The sequence below is a fragment of the Eutrigla gurnardus genome (genome assembly GCF_963514095.1).
Source record: "Eutrigla gurnardus genome assembly, chromosome: 23".
Taxonomy (NCBI): domain Eukaryota; kingdom Metazoa; phylum Chordata; class Actinopteri; order Perciformes; family Triglidae; genus Eutrigla; species Eutrigla gurnardus.
This window is the reverse complement of record NC_139934.1, coordinates 14,509,420-14,531,582: the sequence shown is the minus strand read 5'-3', so window position 1 is coordinate 14,531,582 and position 22,163 is coordinate 14,509,420. Positions and strand designations below refer to the sequence as shown.

Below are 22,163 nucleotides of genomic sequence, written 5' to 3'. Positions count from 1 at the left end.
TTTCTAATAGCCATCAGGGGGCAACTCCTCTGAATGTATAGAAGTCTAAGAGAAAATGGTCCTACTTCTCTCTTGATTTAGAATCTCAGTAAACATTGTAAACATGAGTTTATGGTCTCAATCTCTAGATTCAAGTCTTCTTCAACACAGCATGATGTTCATTAAGTAAGTTATGGTCCATTTAGAGTCAAATAGACTGTAAAAAATGGGACGCTTTAGGGCGGGGCTTCAAAGCTGCTACGTCCACTGATGCAAGAGGGGAACCTAGTTATCATGTTTTAAAGTGTCAGTATTTGACAAGTTTAAAGTGAGAACATGTTGCTTGTAAAGATCCATAAAAGTTAAAAAAAAAACAATTTGAAAGATTCTGCGAGAATTACCAGAGCAGCAGTAATAACAATATTAGCCTCCTTTTTATTTCATTACGAACCGGGATCTGCTCGGCGCGGCTATTACATGAGCAGATGTTTCGGTTTTAACCCAGCTGTTAGTTTCCGATCCAGGTGACGGCAGCACGGGAGTGTAGATGTGTGTTCATTTCGGGTTTAACAGTGATGTTAGTCTTATTGGCTCCCTGTATTGTGCAGCGTTTCCCTGAACATTTGGTGCAAACACAACAGATGGAGTTTTATGGTCCAACAAACCCGAGGCACCTAACAGGTTCTCAGGCAGCCACACAAAGGTAATGTTTGGCCGATCGATACTTTGAAAGAAGAGTGAGGAAGCGATTACAAGACTCGGTTATTAATTATGACAATATGCTTAATTAGCTCCTCAAGGGACCCTTTTATAAGCCAGTAATTAATGGGGTAATTAGTGTGGTTAGGAACTACTAACAGAACAAGCTGATGGAAAGGGGATGCCATCGAATATAAGGGGACATATTGGAGCAGAAAGTTAAAGCTCTCGGAGATCGGTGACTTTATTTTTTACTTTCTGTTTTGGTGGTGGTGGTGGTGGGGGGAGGGAGGGGGGCTTTTAATTGGGCAATTTGTAAATGGCACAGTGAGATGTCTGTTTATCTATGCAGAAACAAATTAGTGTTCCACTGAACCATGATTCGTTGGAAATGTTTGTGTTTAATTGAGATTTTAATGAGAATTCCCACCACCAAAACAACAGCCACTACTTATTTTTAGGACTAGTATAGATCCTAATCTCCTATCCATCATTCAGCTTTGGTCCTCGTCTAATTTTGAGAAGTTATTTGAAATCAGGTTTCGTCGGGACGAAAACAAAGATCTCTTCTGCTTCCATTCCCATCAGTCGTATTAGATTCTAATAATACCGAGGCTGGAAAGACGTGGTAATTTATTTTCCATATCATGACAGTTCATATAACAGTGCCTGTCGGGTCAGTAGCAGTTTGTATAATCTGAATTGGAAATATGAGTTTTCATTACCTATCTGAATCGTGGCAGGAATTCCACAGAGAAATTACAACGCTGGAGAATCTGACAATTTAAATGTCTTCAGCCGTTAGTGACAGTGGGAGGGAACAACAGGAGGCATTATCCACCGACACACACACACACACACACACACACACACACACTGACAAAATAGAGATGCTAAACAGGAACTAACTCTAACACTAATTTCCAACGCAAATATGCCCCTAGTCTGGCAATTACATGCCAGGTTTCAACCTTGAATTAATGTCAAATTGAATCTGAATGCATTTTTAAACAACATAAATCACTTTTAGTGCATGGATGAGCAGCTACCTTATTTTGTCAAAGACATTGGCTCTTTTAAGAAGTATTAAAAGTATGTGATTTCATTGAAGGCTTTCATGGTGCTGAACAAAGCGTTAACAGCATGTACTCCAGCTGAAATTAAATCTGCTCTTTTAACACTTGAGATCACATCCTCGGTTATATCATGCACCTGTTTAACAATAAATGCAGAAAAATATTCTACAAAAATATACTTCTTCCTGGAAAACAAAAGACAACCAATTTCTATCAATAATATTAAGACATCTATCCATCAATTAATCTATAACTATGGCTCAGCACAGAGCTGGAGAAGGTGGTGAGCAAATCCTTTGAACAAAATATGTCACGGTACAGAAGATGGATAGTATTAAAATGCAGTATCAGCACACATTCAAATTTGTGGCAGATTTTGCTTGCTGCTATCATCCCCCCTTTGTGTAGTGGCAGTAAACATTGTAAATATTAGTTTATGGTCTCAATCAATAGTTTAAAGTCTTCTTCAATACAGCATGATGTTCATTTAGTAAATTCCAATCCAATTTAAATTCATCCTTCAAATAGACCATGAATCAGGGTATGCTTTAGGGCGGGGCTAGCTTGTGATTGACAGGTCGCTAGCGTAGATTTGCTACCGTCTCTACCACGCTATCAATGCAGTGAGCTACGAACTCTCAGCTGTAAAGGTGACTTTGAAGGATGAAGTTAACTTTGTTAACAGCTTCACACCAGAAACCAGATGGATCCAGATCCAGTAAGGTTGCTGCTCGGGGTGCCGCTTGTGTTCATCAGATCCACCCGTCGCTCCTCCACAGTCCAAATATGGTCACTTCCTTCTCTGGTTGCAATAATCCCAAGATAGCGACAGCCAAAATCCAAAATTGCTATCGACAAAATGCCGAACTCAAGGCTCCAAAACTGTAGGCCACAAACCATTGGACGTCACTATGACTACGTCCACTTGTACCCCCAATAATAAGGTGCCATATTAAGATGTGATGTGTCCTCTTTTAATCCTCCTTGGTATCAACGTTTGACAAATGAAAAACCTTTGTTTGACCTTTTTAGTCTTTATTATCCATGTTGGTAACTGGTAAGTTAGCGGGTGAATTTCTAAACAGAGCTTTTAGAAGGAGTAGAAGTGGACCGCCAGCAGAGCTGGAAATGCTTTGGATAGTCAAACCTCATTTGTGTGTGTGTGTGTGTGTGTGTGTGTGTGTTACATATTCCTTATTATCTCTGGACTGAAAACACTGAACTTCTGCCCTCAGGACCCAGTACCACCTGTACGGAGGAGTCTTGCTACCATCAGGGGGTATGTCTCCAGCAGTGGGAGGGCTTCACCTGCGACTGCACCATGACGTCCTATGGAGGTTCATTCTGCAATGATCGTAAGTGAAACGTTTGATTCTTTTAGCCACCGCCTTGGTTTGAGTGTGTATGGCAGGAGTGAGTGGTGCAGGTGGAGATATTGGTAGGTGGATAGCCGACAGTAGGACTTAGTCAAAGCTTCAGTGCTTGATGCTCAACATTCACTCCTCATCTAATGTTTTGCTACTCGCACATGATTCATAGTAACACCTCGGATTGTACAACTCAGATTTCACCGTGAGATTGGCTCCTGAGGCAGCGCTAGCACACGCTGTGAGAAGTAGCAGGGAATCCAGTCCTGTGTCCTATGCCATGTGGTGGCCTGCTGGGTGGCTGGCGGTAATGGACTTCAGAAGGGAGAGTCCCGACAGAGGGCCGAATAGAACTCACGTTTTATTGATTTGAAGTGTCTTGCCTTTGGTTGTCAGTGTGAATTTATAGTGATATGATTGTGGCTCTTATGGTTGCCCACAGGGAAGCTGCATTTTATGTATTCGTCTTAGGTGTGCACCAGCTGCATGGGAAAGGCTTAATCTCCAAGTGTCACGGTTAAGGAGAGGTCAGGTGTTTCTTGAAGAGGGTTGTAGGTGGTAATTCTCCGTGCTCGGTGTATTAGTGGATGACAGTCAGCACATCCTAAACAGACAGGAGTACCAGCCCTGTAGCAGAGTATTGTACTGCTGTGGATGGGGCCAGAGGGAAAAAACATCTTTTTAGTTGGAATATTTTCATCTTGCCATCAGGCAACTCTTTCTGACGGGGAAGGGAACCGAAAGTGAAACTTACCTATGCTCGCTTCAAAGCCACATCGGTATACTGTAGAGTATTTCAGTTGGGTACTCCATCAGAACATTTTGTAAATATAGCGTACACTTAAACAGATATGGATTTCTTTCGACGTCTGAAATCCATTTTGCTGCTGCCCCCATCCACAGCAGTACACTGCTTTGATCCGGTCTGTTCCTCCAAACTCCATCTACTGTAGCTAACTCACCGACTATAGACAAGTACCTCATACAACCCCACTTCAAATCCAATCCATCCCCTTTAATATGCAACAGGTGAAACGGCTCCCGTCTGCATTCTGATAACATATTTGTAAAGATGGTTATGTTTGGCAGTGTGTAACAGTTGTGTATGGTTAAGCTGTGCGGTGACACATAGCTGATGTACAATTAGGATTCAGGACTCCTCACAGGCTTGATTTAAACAGGGGCAGAGGCAGGGTGACAGGCTAATAGACTTGTTTGCATACGTCTTTGTTTGTTTAAGTGGTGGGTGCTGAGTTAAGCTGCATCGCCTTCACCTCCTTCCCTCTTTTTTTTTTTAAACAACCTTATGTTTCATTTATGATGGAGTTTATCTTTGGTCAATGTCATGCTGGTGGCACTGTTAGCTAGACAGAATATGATTGGGCATGACAGTAAGGAGATGATTAGCAAGGTGCTGCTTTGGCTTTTTGGAAGACTCGGGCAAGGGGAAGGTGATAATAATAGCTGCTCTGTCGGCATGACAGCCATGCAGCGATAAGCAGAGAGATCCCTGGAGGAGAGCAAATGATGAAGAGAGGAGAGGGATGCTGATTCCTGCATTGGAGTTGTTGCCTGTGGGGAGCGTTTCACGGTTTTACTGCGCTGGCTTCAAAGATGACAGTTACAGGTGTGTGGCACCCGGGACCATACAAACATGAGTCCTGTGGAGAGAACCAGGGGATGAGTGTGGGTTTTTGTGAGTGTGTGTAGAGTGGAGGGGAGGACCTGACCAGCGGCCTCAATAAAGATAATGTGTAACTCCAGACAAAACCTTTAAGCACACAGACTATCTGTCTGCACTGAATTAGGTCAAACTCCACCCATAAGAGAATATTTGGAATCCCCGAGAGGCAAGAACAGGTGAAAAACATCGCCAAGACAATCTTTCTGAGTCCTTTGTTTTTCATCTATCAAATGGGTGGCAGGAAAAGTTTTCCAGGTGAAATAAAAACCAGTTTTTTGTCAGGATAATTTTAGTTGGTTATGTAAATTACAACCCAGCCTGGAAGAAAACATGAATTTTGTTGGTCCTAACATGGTGCACACTGGGTAATGGTGTACCTTGCAGCCTGTTTATTAATATGATGAATGAGGATTACATCAATAAATACTATGAAAAAGTGATCTTGACAAAAAACTAACGTAAATGAAGAACAAATTGGCTGCTGTTTAAAGTCCACCTCCTCCACTTGTTTTCTTCACGCAGTGTTTCCTTGCTGACAGATTGCCATACTACACTATAACACATTCACCATCTGAGAGATGATACTGATGGCACATTTGTGGAACATTTTAAAACCTCCGTTTTGGCCAATTTCAACACAAGACTGCAAATTTGACTGTTGCACAGATGGAAAATACACATTTACTAACACTGTACTGTTAACGTGTCCTCGCAGTATATATTTTTCCAAATGTGTTACACAACAGTCCGTAAGCCTCTCAGTGTGCATGCATTGCTATGGCTATTGCTGCTTTCCTTCCTCACAGCCGCTGCACAACTTCAGACCTGCCCTGCTGTCTTGATTTCTGCCAGCTTGGAACTTTCATCTCTTGACCTGAAGAGCCTTCCCCCAGTTGAGCTTTTGGCTCCTTCTCTTCATCGTCTTCTCTTTCTTCTTGCATTTCTGTTCGCGCCAACCAAGCAGCTCTGTATCTTTGAGCCTTTTTCTGGACTTGCACAATCACCGAATCAACATTTGCCTGAACGCACCAGGAATTGCCCTTGAGTCGGCTCTGAAATTGAAGGTAGGATTTGCCACGTTCGGGTCGCAATTTAAATTTCTGTATGGAACCGATCCTACAGGTGTAGACGATCTTCAATCATTTTCCTTTTTCCAGCGAAGTCGTCAGGGTTACACTCTCTCTTTGCTCCAGAGTGAAATGTCCTCATTTCTGCCATTTTTAATTTCCTTAAAGGTTGGACCCGAGAACATGTCACCCATATTTTTTCTTTTGAGAAAGTGGCTCGACAAGATGCATTGCACCTTTTTTAAACCTTGTAGAATTAGTTTCTGAAACCACCGAAATCAAACGGCTGGCGTCCTACCTGTCTGTTTGTGCATGCATAATGAGAATGAGACAGGGATAAACAGGTGCATGGGTCGTATCTCTTTGTAGCTTTACAAGAGATTTGGATGCATGTTATCAAAGGAAGGGAAAGAAATAGAACCAGTAGAATGAATCACAAAGAGCCACCTTGCCATGTGATCACTCGCTTTGTCCCTTCCTCAGCAGTACAGTGCACACGTACAGTATGCATGCTAGTTGCTCATTTATTATTCAAGGTCGTTACACACTGGGGGCTTTTTTTATGACATTTATTTGCACGTCAGTATATTTTTTTCAAACTGTTTTTGTTGTCTCGTGCACTTACACACGTGAATATTATAAGAGAAAATGTGTAATTTTAAGGATCAACGTTGTTTTTTCTGAGCTTTTGTGACGCAGATAAAGGCATCAACCAATCACATCGTGCCGAGTTGGTTGAGACTATTTCTGTAAACCAGCAACAAGGAGGATCCGTGCTCCGAACCCAGACTGCAAACTGTATCACTCTTTCCTATCTTACCTTTCACAATAAAAGCCCTAGACTGACCATTACATAACTGTTATCAGAGGGAACTCAGATTCAGCATTTTGCTAAAATGAAACTCAAACTCAAGCTTAGAGTATCTTAGCCGATACAAAGATGAACTAGTCAGACTGTTAGAAACTGCTCAGGTTCAGTAGGATCCTAGTGGTTCCACTGCTGCACCACTATATTCAAACCATTTTAAAGTGACGCTGAGATGAATGGTTTTGATCCAAACTATTTGCTGGTGAGTAATTTGCATTTCTGTGTAGTTTGAGTCATGCCCCGTGTTTTTGAAGGGATTTTCCAAGAATGATGACTTGAATAGAGTGATTGCCACTGCTTTTGATTCTCGAGTCATATTTAATTTGGTATATTGTTGAAAAGAGAACAGCTTTAGTCTATTTAGTCCAATTTGCTGTGGTTTCAATGGAGATTTAGTTATGCAATCCTCTCCTCTCGAATCTTTTATTAAAAAGCTTACCTAATCTGATAGTGTATTTATTTGTCTTGAAGCTTACTATCGTGTACTTTGTTGTAGCCTTTGAAATGTCACACAATTTAGTGCCCAGAGGCGATGGCAGGGGAGGGAATAGAATGAGACACTTTGAGAAGCCGGTACTAAAACGGGAGTATCCCGGGGTTATCTACTCTGCTTGTTGGTGTTGATTAGGCCACGCTCAGGGCAGCGCCGATTCTTTCAGGCGTGATTTAAATCCCATTCCCGTGTTATTTCCCTCCCCCCCGTCTCATCAAAAATTCAGATGTTTGTTTCTCTTATTGTTGTATTCCTTTTTAAAATAGGTTTACCTTCGGGGCGTCCACTAACTGAAGAATTGTTCTCCTCAGTAGTTTCTTGAAAATGGATTATCGAAGCACTTTTAATTTGTTTTTGCATTTGAAAAAGAAAAAATGGAAGTGCATTTGTCACAAAATATAGTGCAGTACAGATTAGATTTTTAAGATGTTTATTACCTTCTGGTCCAGAAAGCGCTCCCATGCAATATCCCCGGATTGAAACGTATTGCCTTTTCCCCCCATCGTGTCATGCTGGATTGCAGTCTTTTTATTTTTCATAGTTTATTTATGAGCATCTACCTGACATGGAACATAAAAAAAGACACCATTGAGGTAGCCCAGCAGTCTGATGGGCAGAACGTTTATATTGGAAGTGATCACCACTGCTCTGGGTTAACACTGTTGCCTTTTACCTTTTGGATAAAGGCAAGCTGCCCACCTCTCACTCTTGATGAATACATCTGTCAAGTTTCTCTGCTGCAGTGTTGCCGAGCAGTGCCACGGTTCAAACAGTTGTGGGTGGGTTATTAGTGCCTGTGAAGTAATTCCCAACCTCAGCGGAGAAGCTGCTATTATGTTCAATAGTTCTGTTTGCACCTCTTCGTTGACCCCTTCTGCTGGTGAGTTTGCTCTCACAGGCCTACCACGCTGCACTCTGGGGAGGTACACATGAAACACAGCGTGGAGGAATAAATGAAATTTGGCATCCCTCTTTTTTTACACACAGTCTAGTAACCTTGGCAGGCACATCTAAATGCAAGTACTCTCCAACAGCATTCAGTATCAAATGCAGCCCTTTTCCAAAAACAGCTTCTGTGTTTCTGTTCTCATTAACAGTAGAAACATCTGTTGCTATTACACTGAAAAACACTTGTAATTGAAACCGGAGGTCGTTGCACATACTGTAGCACTGTGTTCATGCACACGCCATGCATTTAAGGCACAACAAAGATGGGGGGGAAAAAGCTGTCTTATACCCCTTGTACAAACGCACACACACACACACACACACACACACACACACACACACCAGAGAGAGCATTTGTTATTCAGCAGCAGCCCGCGGTGATTGACTGGTCTATTTGTCTCTGCGTAGCGTATAAGTGGGCCACTTGGTATTCTGCCTTATTCATCTGGAACCAACTCAGACAGAGATGCTGTGTAAGTGCGTGCCGTGCGAGGGCTTTGTTTCTCTCCCTATCGCTCTCTCATCCTGTTTATGTGAGTGAGGGAGCAACTGGGAGGAAACAAGACGGGGAGGGAGGTGGAGGGAGGTGCTGGGAGGAGCAGGCTGGGTCTGTGCGGTTCTGGGCGTTAGCACAACACGTGCGCGTATACAATGAATCCAGCTGCCGGTGCATGGTGCTGTCAGGCATACTAATTGAGCGCAGGGATCCAGTGTGTTTGCAGGCTGCGATGCTGATTTCAATCTGCCTCCTCTCCCAATCCCTCATCTGTTCCTTTTTTGTTTCTCTATTGACGTTTCACCAGAATAAATGAAAGCATCAACCCGTTGCCCTACTACGATGCAGATGCATCGTGAAGAGACTTTCTAAGTACGAATTTGTTCCTTGTGATATTTTATATGTGATTTGGTTAACCATATGTTGCATCAAACGGTGCATTTTAGGCCCCATTTTAGTAGGAAATAGACCTCTTTTGTTTGATCGGGCAATTATTTATGGAGTCCTTTTATGGCCATGACACCAAGTGAATAGGCTCGAACAATTGTAAGGCCCGGAGTGCAGCCATAGACTGTATATTAGAAGTGGACGTAGTCATGGTGACTCATGGGTTTGTGGACTACGGTTGTGAAGCCTTGACTTTGGCATTTCTGCTGCAATTTTTTTTTTTACATACAACCATGTTTAGCTACATACAACCAAAACGTTACTGAAGACATATTTAGATGACCGCATTTCAGTTAACTTTCATGAAATGAATACGCACTGTGAAAGAGCTAAAGTTGTAACATGAAAAAACAACAACCAGACCAGACAACTCTGTGGTAGTGACCTGCCAATCACAATGTAGTCCCACCCTCAAGCATCCCCTGCTTTATGGTCTATATGACTGTAAATTGACTATGATTTAGTAAATAAACATCATGCTCCAGTGTGGGTTGTTTGTGGTGTAAGAGCAAAAACACCAAGCACATGTTTTCATGAGAGCCGACATGTGATTTTAGCATGATTTCAAAAGCTAAACTAATAAATGAATCCGCTTATCGTCAAATCTATTGATCCGTATGAAGCCATGCAAATCAACACACAGGCTATGCATGACAATGAAGGTAATCCTTTCCTGGATAACAGGTCAAAAGCTGTTAAAGCGGCTGTACTCTGTCAGTTCATTAAGTCCATTACACATTGTGTGACAGCGATCCCACAGTGATAAACTCCAGATTATTACAAGACGTCTCATGCATGTGTCTGCGTGCTCCTCTAGGTTTGAGCAATCATCTGGGAGCATGAAAACAGGCTTTTAGCCCTGTCTCTACCTGTAGTATTAGTATTACTGCTGTGACAGGAAGCGGCCCACAATTAAAATGTGACAATGTATCATGTCTTCCCCTCCACTACAGGTGTGATAGCACCTTAAGTGTTGTACTCCTTGCTTTTGCTAGCCTGCTGTCAATCCCTAATAGGCTTGATGGGTTTCAGCAGGCATTGGTCATGAATCCTCTTGTATTCTCTCCTCACCAAATTATAATGAATCCTGTTTACTGAAGAGCACTGCTCTCCTCATGACTCACACCTCTACAGGTGATCGTTTGCTTGGTACACCGTTTGAAATGAAGAAGGGAAGGAAAAAAAAGTAGAGGAAAGAAATTCAAAGATGGATGCTGGTCTTCTCGAGCCAAATACCTTCATGAATCCAGGCTTACTGTGAGTGTAATGCACTTGGTTGTGGCTTAACACCGATTGTCAGCCGCTTGTGGTGATGAAGGTCACGCTGTCTTCAACATGGACCCGTGTGCTCAACACACTGTGGATCAGGACAGACTTAAGGGGAGGCTTTAGCCCTCAGATTCTCATCACCAGCCCGAATCACTCAGCCCAAGCTCAGGAGAAATGAGTAAGCGGAGCTGCAAACCTCTCGGAAACTGAGAGAAAAAAAAGAAGAAAAGAAAACACCAATAAGAGAAATTAACAGTTTTCATCTCAAAAGCTGCCTGGGAAAAAGATGAGCATGGTTGTGCATGAAAGCAAACTCGTGTTCGTCTTGTGTGTGAGAACGTTTTTTTCTCTTTTTTTGGCTCATATTCTTCATTCTTGTTTCTTGTTGTTTGTTTGTTCAGCCCACCTCTTCCGTGGCGCCCATTTTCTCTCCACTCAGTTTTGCCAGCCGGCCCCAAAGAGCTGCTGTCCAGACCTAGCAATTAACCGGCACCTCATTAGACCAGAAACACAGTGTGAATCCTGAATAATCACTTGGCTTGCTTTTTTTTCATAGCCATAAATATACACACAAAACCCCTCTCTTCTCCTCTGTTGTGTGCCGCTCCATAAATGAGCTGGAGGTAGACCGGGGAGGTTGCAGCTATCTTCCCATTTGCAGACACTGAGAGTAAAAGCACGGGCAGAGGAATGAGAGGATCGATGGAAAACCAGGGAAAAGAACTGAGCGTAAAGAAATGAAAATAGTGTTTGGGCAAGCCAAGGCAATTTAGCTTCCCCCAAAAGAGGTTAGCAGCTAAGCATGCTGGACTTCAGAATACACACTATCAAGAGCTTGGAGGGGATTGGTTGAGGGTGTAGCCTGTGGTGCAGATGGCGTTCGGTGAAAGTGGTGGCTTGACTCGGCATGTGGCTGAGGCGTATCATGCTTTTTACTGTTGTTAATTAAAATTTCCATATATCCATTTGTAAGGCCCACAGGACATGTGCATTAGAATTGAATGTATCTCACCCACAATAACTGAAACTGTGAACACATGCGTATGTGTTTTGCTCCTTCCCAAAACAGTGTGTTCCTTGGGTTGCCAGGTAGGTAGGTAGGTAGTTTGGGTGGGTAGTTGGGAGGGTAGGTAGTTAGGTAAGCAGGTAGGTGGGTGGGTGGTAGGGTAGGTGGGTGGTAGTGTAGGTAGGTAGGTGGGTGGGTGGTAGTGTAGGTAGGTAGGTAGGTAGGTGGGTGGGTGGTAGTGTAGGTAGGTAGGTAGGTAGGTAGGTAGGTGGGTGGGTGGTAGTGTAGGTAGGTAGATAGGTGGGTAGGTAGGTAGGTGGGTGGGCGGTAGTGTAGGTAGGTAGGTAGATAGGTGGGTGGGTGGTAGTGTAGGTAGGTAGGTAGGTGGGTGGGTGGGTGGTAGTGTAGGTAGGTAGATAGGTGGGTAGGTAGGTAGGTGGGTGGGCGGTAGTGTAGGTAGGTAGGTAGATAGGTGGGTGGGTGGTAGTGTAGGTAGGTAGGTAGGTGGGTGGGTGGGTAGGTAAGTAGGTAGGTAGGTAGGTAGGTAGGTAGGTAGGTAGGTAGGTAGGTAGGTAGGTGGGTGGGTAGGTAGGTAGCTAGGTGGGTTTGTGGGTGGGTAGGTCGATAGGTGGGTAGTTGGGTGGGTAGCTAGGTAGGTGGGTAGGTAGGTGGGTGGGTAGGTAGGTAGGCATAGGTAGGTAGGCATAGGTAGGTAGCTAGGTGGGTTTGGGTGGGTAGGTCGATAGGTGGGTAGTTGGGTGGGTAGGTAAGTGGGTTAGGCAGGTCGGTGAGTAGTTGGGTGGATAGCTAGGTAGGTAGGTAGGTAAGACATCTGTCTGTGTCTTTGGGTAAAGATGCCATAGAAAGTTTATTTTGGTCTTGATACGTTTTTATTTTTTGAACCAGTGCAGATTTTCCACTCCTTGCTTTGTTTTAATTAAAGACCGGGTGAGCTTTTAAACCACAATGTGCATGAAGGGACGATTAATGGGCCTTTGTAATTGCTTCGAGACCACTCCAGCCACTTGCACACATTAGCAAAAGCCTTTCTCTACACAGGAACAAGAACAAGAGAGGTTGGAGGGATATTTGTGTCTTAAGTGTGTGGACTTGAGGAAAGATAATCAAAATATAGAAGTGGGTGAAAAATAGGGGGGAAAGGGATTATTTCTCACAGGTGCTTGGATCACACATCTTCTCCCTTGTTGACATTTTGTAAATAGCAGCATCGCACAGCTGACATACACGCTTCGGGTTGATGCGTGTGTGTGTGTGTGTGTGTGTGTGTGTAAGAGAGAGATGTTTTTTAAGCTTCATTTTATATATAGCTTTATATTTGTAGTTGTATAGCTTTATATGTAAAATTGGTAAGAACAACAAAACTATTGACTTATTGCGTAGCTGTTTTGTCACTGTGGCACGGAGTAAAGATCAATAGACAGACAGGGTTTCTTAGCCCCTTTACTTTTCCTGCTTTTAAATAAAACTTGTGGCACCGATTCCATTTCCCACGATTGTATGAATCCACAGACTGAAGGGAAACGACAGGGAAGCAAAGGGACGGCCAATGAGAGAGCTGATTTTAAAGAACCGTTCATTAATTCAGAATATATTCATATAATAGTTCTACATTTATGCACTTTGATTATTAATCAGAGATTAATAAATGTATAATGGGAGTTTCAACTGTAGCCTTATGATGTTCTTTTAAGGCTACATGTTTTTTTTCATGAAGATCGTTTATAAGTGAAAGTCAAGCAAATAATCTGAATTAAAATGATCAAATGATAAGGTCTCCCAGCATAAATAAAAATAAAATGTAAAATTGTATCCTTTATTCATTAAAGCAGGCTCTATTTGTCACTTGTCTGACATGACAGCTTTTTCAAGTCACTACACAATAAAATGTCCCTAATTAACAGTATTATTGATCGGCTCATGTGAACCAAAATGGGCTGGATGGATGGATAAATGACTTTATTAATCCCCTAAGGGAAATGAGATGTCTTGATTAATCGGTAAAAACAAGGTAAAATCAGACATTCAGCCCCCCTCGACTATTCAGTGTCATTCCTTCACATGAGATTAATCTCCTTACCGTTGCAGTAAAAACGCTGCACTGTATGCGTCAGGAACTTTCTGAATATAATGAATAATGATGATATGTTTAATAAACGGGTAAGATGGCTGCAGCATGTGTTGGATCGTGTATTAGGAAAGGTACTCACAGTAAGAGTTTTTGTCATTACAGTACTTGTAAGTTTCATCTTTGCTTGCATGAACGGCAGCTGCAGTACAAGCAGAAGCAGAGTGCATCACCGAGAGTGCTGACCATCTGAAATAATAGCCAGTGCTTCAGGGATGACTGCACTCCCAGAATGCATTTCACATTGGATAGTACTGTCCGCACATTGGATTTGTTGTGAGGAAATACTGATGTCAGACAGTCAAATTCCCTCATATATCTATTTTTTTTTTTTTTTTTACTCTCACTCTCTCTCTCTCACCCACACACGCCTACAAACATGGAGGAAACTGTGCTGAGAATGTCAATGTTTCCTTAGGGCATCAGCAGGGAGAGAGACCTTTACTCAAGTTGACATGGTAGATCATCAGGACAGACGTGCGCACACAAACCCATGCACACATACAAGAACACATCTTCCTTGTATTTATCCCTGTGGGGGTTGAGCTGTCGATAACTTGAGCTGACGGTCTCCTCTTCACCTTGTCGTCCCTCTCCATCCTGTCCTCTTCCTCCACTCCTCCATCCCACTGCACTTTATTTCCTCTCTGCCTCCTATTACTCTTCCCTACTGCTGCTCCCGTTTCTTAAGGGATCCTATGTTACCGGTAATTAGGGTTTAAGCATTTAAAGCATGAGAAATTTAAACATTAGAACTATGATGTTCAGTTAATTCTGGTCTTTCAAGTCGTTTCAAGCTGTTTTTTTTACTTGGGGTCAAATTTCAACCAAACTCATGGATAATATGCTCCCCCACCCCATCAAGGCGATAAATGAGCAGCGACTATACAAAGGATTAGAACCCACTTTGAACTGTTCATTTGACCAGCTCAAAAAAGAAAATGGTGATTGTTCAATGGCATTGTTGCTTAGCACAGGTAGTCACAGAGCTGAACTGAGACACATCTGTTGTTTGTGTAAACATCAGTGGGCCTGGCGAGACCAAGGAGGGGCAGAGGGATGTCGCCGCTTCATATGGCGTCGTATCGTCGAGGTGCTGGAAAGGTCAAATCTGGTCCGCACTTGCAGAAAGGCTCACCAGCTGGTGGACTATATTCAAATATTGAACATACACTACTCACGCAAAGTTAGGGATATTTGGCTTTCGGGTCAAATTTATAGAAAATGTAAAGAGTTCATGCTACAGTGATATTATATCATGAAAGTAGGGCATTTAAGTAGAAGCATGCAATGGTTATTTCATCATCTCAAACAATGTATTGAAACAAAAGCCAGCAACAGTGTAGGGTATACCACAACAAAACATGACAACTTGTCATGTGACCAAAGGACGTCCACGTCTCTGCTTTCTGGGACTCTTCCAGTCTCTTTGTGTCTCCGTAGCAACCTGCTGGTGACACTCTGTGACTCTCTAAGCTCATTGGTCACTTCCGTCTGACAACATCCTGTTTGAAGCCTCGCATGGCGAGGTACTGTTGATCACTTGTTAGGTGTCGTCTTGGTCTCATGATGTCAACATGTGAACAGCATGATGATGATGAACTGTTTAAATACCGATTCTAATTGAACGAGGACATTGATTGGTCGATTCAAGGATCAAACAGCTGTTGTGAATTTTGCCGTTCAGCTCCTTGTTAGAGAACAGCAAGTTGTGCAAAAAGTACTGAAACATTGAACAGTTGGACGCGTGCTTTCAAAAGTTTAGAGAAGGTCAAATTTAAGTTCACCTGTGAAGGTCATAGTGCATTTTAGGTTCATCCTGAAATATTACCTGAAAGCCGAATATGCCTACCTTTGTGTGAGTAGTGTATATTTAACAAAAGGATATAAACAAATACTTTCTGTTCAAAAACATTCTATTGTATTTCAACCACCATTCAGTGTACTCAATTTGTCTCACTGAGTGGACCCAAAGTGCATCTGGGCAGCTACCATCTCTTTATATGGAGCACTGTCTGCTATAACCCTCCAACACTGCAGCTCCAGGTATACTGAGCATTTGTAATTTCCCAGCTTTCATTCACTAGCCTTGTTGAGGACCATAGACTGCATCTAAAAAGTGGGCGCCATCGTTGTGTAGTAGTTTTGAAGCGTCAAGTACGTTATTTTGGCTGTTGTCATTCTTGGAATTTCGCAGCCAGTGAACAGAAGTGACCATATTTGGACTTTGGAGGAGCGACGGGTGAATCTGAGGAACACAAACTGCTGAGTGGCAACTTTACTGGATCTGGATCCATCTGGCTCTTGGTGTAAAGCTTTCAACAAATATTTTACAGCTAAGTGTTAAAGTCATCTTAGTAGCTTCAATAAAACCATACTTAATTACCTTTGCATTTGTTCACCCATTTCAAAACATTTCTTTTGCTAACAGCAACACTAGACTAGGGTGGGTGTAGAGGTAAAATAATCAGACATAAGACATTCTCTATTCCCTTGTCTTTTAGTTACATGGCAATTATACCTCCAACACATAAACATAAAACATAGCTGCATTACAATTCATTAGACACATCATACACACAATGTTGTTGGTGATAAAGCGTTTTAAATTTCCAATTTGAAACCAAGAAAGAAGCATTTCTGTTGATTTTGACAGTGAAGCTATCCAAACACACAGCACGGATCAATCTGTGAAAACTAATATGGATTGAGTTTCTTGTTGGTATTTGTAATCAACAGGCACTGCATGTGCGTTTTACAGCATCCTCGAGCAGGAATCCTCCGTTTGCATATTCTTCAGAGATAACAATTGATCGTGTGTTAACTAGAAACTCATAATGTGCACTTCATCTCGACCTGATGCATAACTCAGGCATATTTCTCTCACTCCCTCATTGCAGAGGCATGGGTGATAGCTGGAATGGAGTCAAGAATTGCATCGTATGACCTCAAGTTCAGCAGAAGTTAAGTAGCTGTGCGTAACTTTGACTGTAAGCACTCTTGGTGAACTGGAAATGGTCAGACTGTATGTTGCAATGCGTCTTAAACGGCCAATAAATTCTACACGGCACGTCAATAAAACGTCTCCTTGACTATAATGGCCATTTATTGAACATGAAATTGTTCCATCCATACATGTAGGTGTTGTAATTGTCCTCTTCAAATGGTAATAATCTAGCAGAGTTCATGTCCATGGCAGTCTTGTCTAGTGCAAGTATGCTGAGTGTAAAGACCTTTTCACACCGGGGGCGTGTGAGTACTCCGTGTACAACTATTCATACCAGCAGCAATGTGAATGTGTAATCGTTGCAACACTTCTTTAGGAAAAGTTTTGAATCGATTTAAGGAGGCATATGCAAAGCTATCAGGATCCTATTGACCCAGAGCACCATCTGGCAGTGTGTCTGAGGCACACTGTTGTATAGGCGAATCCACTGTAAGTTTCTTTTTTATTGGGATTTATTTTAGCGGAAATGCTCTTGAGTTTATTAAAGTTCACCTCTGGTAAACAGTTGTGTGTCTGGGGCTTTTATTGTGAAAGGTAAGAACAGAAGGAGTACATCTGGTCAGGGTTGCCCTTTGTCAAAAATGAAATGAGTAATAAAGTTTGCAGTCTCTGTTGGGCTACAGAGCCTCTAGGTTGTTGTGAATAAATACATGCCTTCAACACAACACGATCGCTTGTTGCCTTCATTCACCGTGCCAAAGCTCAGAAGAACGACCTCATTCTACAGAACAATTCCATCGCTCTTTTGCCCAATAATATTCTATTAACATCCTATTTCGTATTTGTGACAAAAACATAAAGACACAGCGTTCAAATCTGAAGCATCAGTGTTGTGCAAACTGAACATCAGCTTTTATATTGTCCTCTGGTTCCAGACCAGTAATGGAACTCCCCAGGCAGAAACCCGTGGCCATTTTAAAAGGGGTCTGAATCAGGTGGCTAGTGAGGTGATAAATGATGGCAGCCAAAGGGGTGATAAATCAGGAATATCCCACTCCACTTCCCTAAAGGATGTATATACATTCAGGTGAATTTCACTAGACTGACATTTTCATATCATCTCTTTTTATTTGTCCCCAAGCCCCTTTTTTTTCTTCCTAAAGCTGTGCGTGGAATTTTATATCATCTTGTAAAAATGTTTCCAGAAAGAGACAGAGAGGTCTTATTGATAATTAGTATTTTTATACTGACACAACAGAGCAGCGTTATAAAACCTAACCTTCAGTGTATGTGCTGCTCTGTTTGCTTTGATTAAGACCTTTTGACTCCCTCAGTGTAGACGTGTACTGTGTGCCCACTTTACTGGTTGAGTCTCAGTGTTATTGCTTCATTTCATTGGGTCTTTCTTTTTTATTATTTTTTAGTTTCTCAGTTGAAATGTATAAATACGCCCACCTTCTCTTTTCCTTTTAGCACACTATATTTAAATTATTTAATTACTATAACTGAGGTTTAGTTACTTGTAGGCAGTAACTTTTTAAGGCACCATTTATACTATTGAAAATCTAGATCAATAACGTGCCCATGCTGCACTGAGAGCTGCATCATGTTGAACATAGATCAATGTGTTAATTTTCCCCTTTCTGCATCTCCTTTATTTTATTTTTCTCAGGCTCAGTCTTCTGTTTTTGCTATAAGGGATGCTGTTGTTTTACATTCTAGTCCTGTGCCCAGTTTTCAGGAATATACATTTTAATTTAGTGACACCTGCATTGCAAATTCACCAACATTCCTCAGTCTTCCCTCGGTGTCGTTGCCATTGGTTCCTGCTTTGGGCCCAGCTGCATCTCTATAGCTGCTCACATGCGTGTGTCTGCATGACATGAATATAGACACTGTATGTTCTGAGTGACATGCTCAAACAGTGCAGTTTTTATGTTTAATTTCTTGTTATTCCTGATGATGTTTTTGTCAGTTACAAGTCTGTAAAGATTTGTATAAATGAGCTTCAGTGTCACATTAGTTTGCAGAACCCCTCAAAGGTTTAACGACTATAATAAATGTACTATCAGTGCACATTTTTAAGACTTTAATACAAATCAAATATCCCATTCGCCCAGTGTGTTAAAAATGAAAACGTCGCTGCTCTCTCCACTCGTCCTTAGTTTTATTATAATGGTTGGAAAACCACTCCAGAATTCTCTATCCTCTGTATATTTTGCTTTTTTCACATAAGTCTACTCCACAATGGGTCTGCGGAGGGCCAGGGATCGATTGAGGCCAGGCATATGAGCACAACAAAGTAGATAAAGAAGTGTCCTTGAGCAGAGCAGAAACCACATTAATAAAGCCCAGTGACGACAGCCCACTTCTCTCTGAGCTGAAAAGGTGTCTCTGCAACATTGATATTACATTTGTTGCAGCGTATTTGTTTCCCGGTACCCAAAGAGTATCAAGAAGGATATTAATTGAGTTTCGGATGCAGCTGAAGCCTTCGACCCCTCTCCATGAATCATCGTGTTGCCGAACGCTCTCCCCATTCTGCTATCTCTCTGACAGATCACTCACTTCAGTTGTATCCATCTTGTGTTTTTCCACTGGATTCCTTGACCTGCTTGAAATAGGCCAGAACTTCTTCTCCCGCTCCCTTGACTCCAACCCTGTGCTTGGCACTTCCTGTATTATTCATGGCGATGCTCTTCTTTGTAAATAGAGTATTAGGCCGCCCAGTCAGCTGGTGTGTATCGGAAGCAACCATGGGCAAGCCTGAGATAACTTTCCCACGGTGAGACCTCGAAAAGAAGAGGTTGGAGGGAACTTAGCTGAAGACCTGGTTACAAGCAAGACTGGAAAGCCAATAGGGTTGAATGTTATTCCGTAATGAGGATCGTAAAAACACATGATGGGTTTGGTTGTAGGTAATTCATCATACTCATCATATCACTTGTCAGTTGCACCTGGAGGAACCTGGAAGTCGTGAGGTTTCCACCACCTGTCATCTAAACTAGTTATTCATGGTTTGTTTTTTCAGTGAACAAAGAAACGACTAATATAAGTTGAGCAGTGCGATCACTTTACAAGGTCGTGTGTTGTGAAGCTGGGCAACGGTTTTACAGCATGCAATCATGGCGGCTACAGTCTCGAGCCTTTCTGTCGATTTGTCCCCTGCGATCTGGGAATCCATTGAGAGAGGTGACCTTTCACCTTCCGATTCCATGAATGGACCGGCTGCAGAATAGCTTTCCACCTACCTAGAGCATTTCTTTGATTAGCCTGGAGGTCGTTTAAATCCCATTGAAATGACAAAAATAAATGTTCTCCTCTCTCCTATTACACCGCCTTCCCCTCTCCCCCAACACACACACACACACACACACACACACACACACACACACACACACACACACACCACCATCACTGAGCTGTCCTAATTCCTATTGTCACATTTCTAATCACTCCCAATAGCACCTCGTCTTTTTATTATCCATTTCAATTTGGCGTTGGCATAACCGTTCTGTTATGTGTGATGTTTTTCTGTATATTAACCTTTATCATTCATCAGTAGCTCATAAGCTACATATGAAGATGCATGTGTAGACAATTACTTCTAAATGACTATTGCAATTTAGGTATTTTAAAATTGCATTAGAAGACATCGTCTCCATCATACTGAAACTATTTCATCCCTTTACCTTTAGTAACACTTTGAGTAGCGTGGGCAACATAAAAATGTGATATTTTGGTGTATTCTTTATGGAAATCATAAAATACTGATGTTACTCAATAAGAAATATCCCCCTGCTTTCCCTCAATGATTTTCTGTTTTATGGTGAGCTTGACTTTCCAATAGATGCCTTACAGACTCCTAAATTGGCCCATCTTTGCTACGTGCCGCAGATGGAGCATGCATGAGTAGTGTGCATGCAGGCATTAAGCGTGTTTCGATCTGAAAGCCCATCACTGTGACTCTCCTTGGTGTACAATTGTGCACACAATATCATTTCCACGCACACACACACAGACACAAACACACGGCCTAATAAATATCGCCCCCCCCATCCCCTCGTTATTTGGTGTCATTCCACTCCCTGGAGAAAGGCCTGTATCGACAGACAGCACAGCTTTGCTTGATCAATAGTTTCTCTCTCCACCTCTCTCTCTCACACACACACACACACACACACACACACACACACGTCTCAGAAATATCGCAGCTCTCCCACCTGATCTTCTGGCTGGATTAGTTCTCATCTGGAGCACGTACCCGGAAACCACACAAGCTCTAATCAATCTCATTTGGTCCCATTTTCGATCACTGACCAAGTGATGATCCCACATGTTGGAAGCTGGCGGGAAGGCAGGCAATGGGGGGGTCTACTGCATCTGATTGTAGCACGAAGCCTCACATGCACAGCCAACCAGCGTCAGCAGCGCTATAATGTGCCGCTGGGAAGAGGCCAAAAGGTCATATGAAACCATTTATGTTGAGTTAGATTGAAGCGCTCTGTAGCTCGCTCTCTTATGGATAGTGTAAAGAAAAACCTGATGCACACTGGGAGATGACATGTCTCTCCTAATTGCATGCATATTCAAAAGATTCCCTGCAGCTGCTCATAAACAGACAAGTAATGCTTGTCTGTAGTAGGTCACTCATTTGTGATTGAAAATCCCCACACGTACGTGTTGATGGCTTTCCATTGACAGCCGGTGTATTAATCAAATTTAAAATAATCACATAATGAAGCAAGCATTTGTAGTGTCGCAGCTGAATGCGACTTTTTAAATCATTTTTTGCAATTTTAAAGGCCAGCATTGGCGAAAACAATCTCAGTGGCCTGGTTTTGAATAGTGTGCGTGAAGAAGAGAGGGATGAGGAAGGGAGGTGGAGGAACAGGAAGTTTAGAAGAAGTAGTGCAGGCCTACAGGTCCTCCCTGAGGGCCGAGCCACAGCTTACTGTGTAAATATGTCGCAGCAGTGCACAGCAGAGAGGACTTTTCTCTCTGAAGCAAGAAAATCTGGTCAATTTAGGAGCTCAAACAGCAGGAATGCCATCCCCTCACATCCCCCTTTTTTATCTTTTGAAGTCACAGCGCGTTGGGAATTGTCTGGACCCTTTAAAAATATGTAAGTTGTGTGATTTGCAAGTCAGACTGCTTTTGAATTAGCTTAGAATAAAGATCCGCAGGCTAAAGACAGGCTCGTAACTCTCCATGTTTGGGTTTTTCGGGGCTACTTTATAATGCACAGTGTAGTGGATGAAAGAGAGGTAAAGGAGGCACTGATTAAACCGAGACTGTGACTCGGTTTAGTTTCAGTGTCTCACACCTCACCCACACTCATCACTGGTGGCATTTGGGGCTGTCAAGGACCGGAAAGGGGAGAAAATCCCAACTTTTGATGCCCGGCCCGAGCTGCAGTGATAAAATATTGAAGCAGCTTTCAGCTCGCAGTGCAGTCACCACTCTTCACGTATTCTGCTTCAAGATAAAAGGCCGACCCCTGTACTGCTGCTATACTTCATCTCACCCCGTCTCATCAATTACTCTGCCTTTGTCTTACTTGTTACTCGCTGTCTCTCGCTCACCTTGTCTGCGAGATGTTTTCGCCCTCGCGCACTTATTTTCTGTCTGTGGGTGTCTGGGAGAGAAAGTACGACTGTATGAATGACAC

The 22,163-nt window shown here is 42.5% G+C and overlaps 1 protein-coding gene across 5 annotated transcripts in view; it reads left to right on the top strand.

The window, feature by feature from the left end:
* Positions 1–22,163, top strand: part of nrxn2b (neurexin 2b) — a 573,287-nt gene that overhangs the window by 291,448 nt on the left and 259,676 nt on the right. For all 5 annotated transcript variants that reach the window (XM_084003189.1, XM_084003188.1, XM_084003186.1 and 2 more), the window contains one exon: positions 2,990–3,109. In XM_084003189.1, the coding sequence (XP_083859315.1) occupies positions 2,990–3,109 (120 nt within the window). The remainder of the gene's footprint in view (positions 1–2,989; positions 3,110–22,163) is intronic.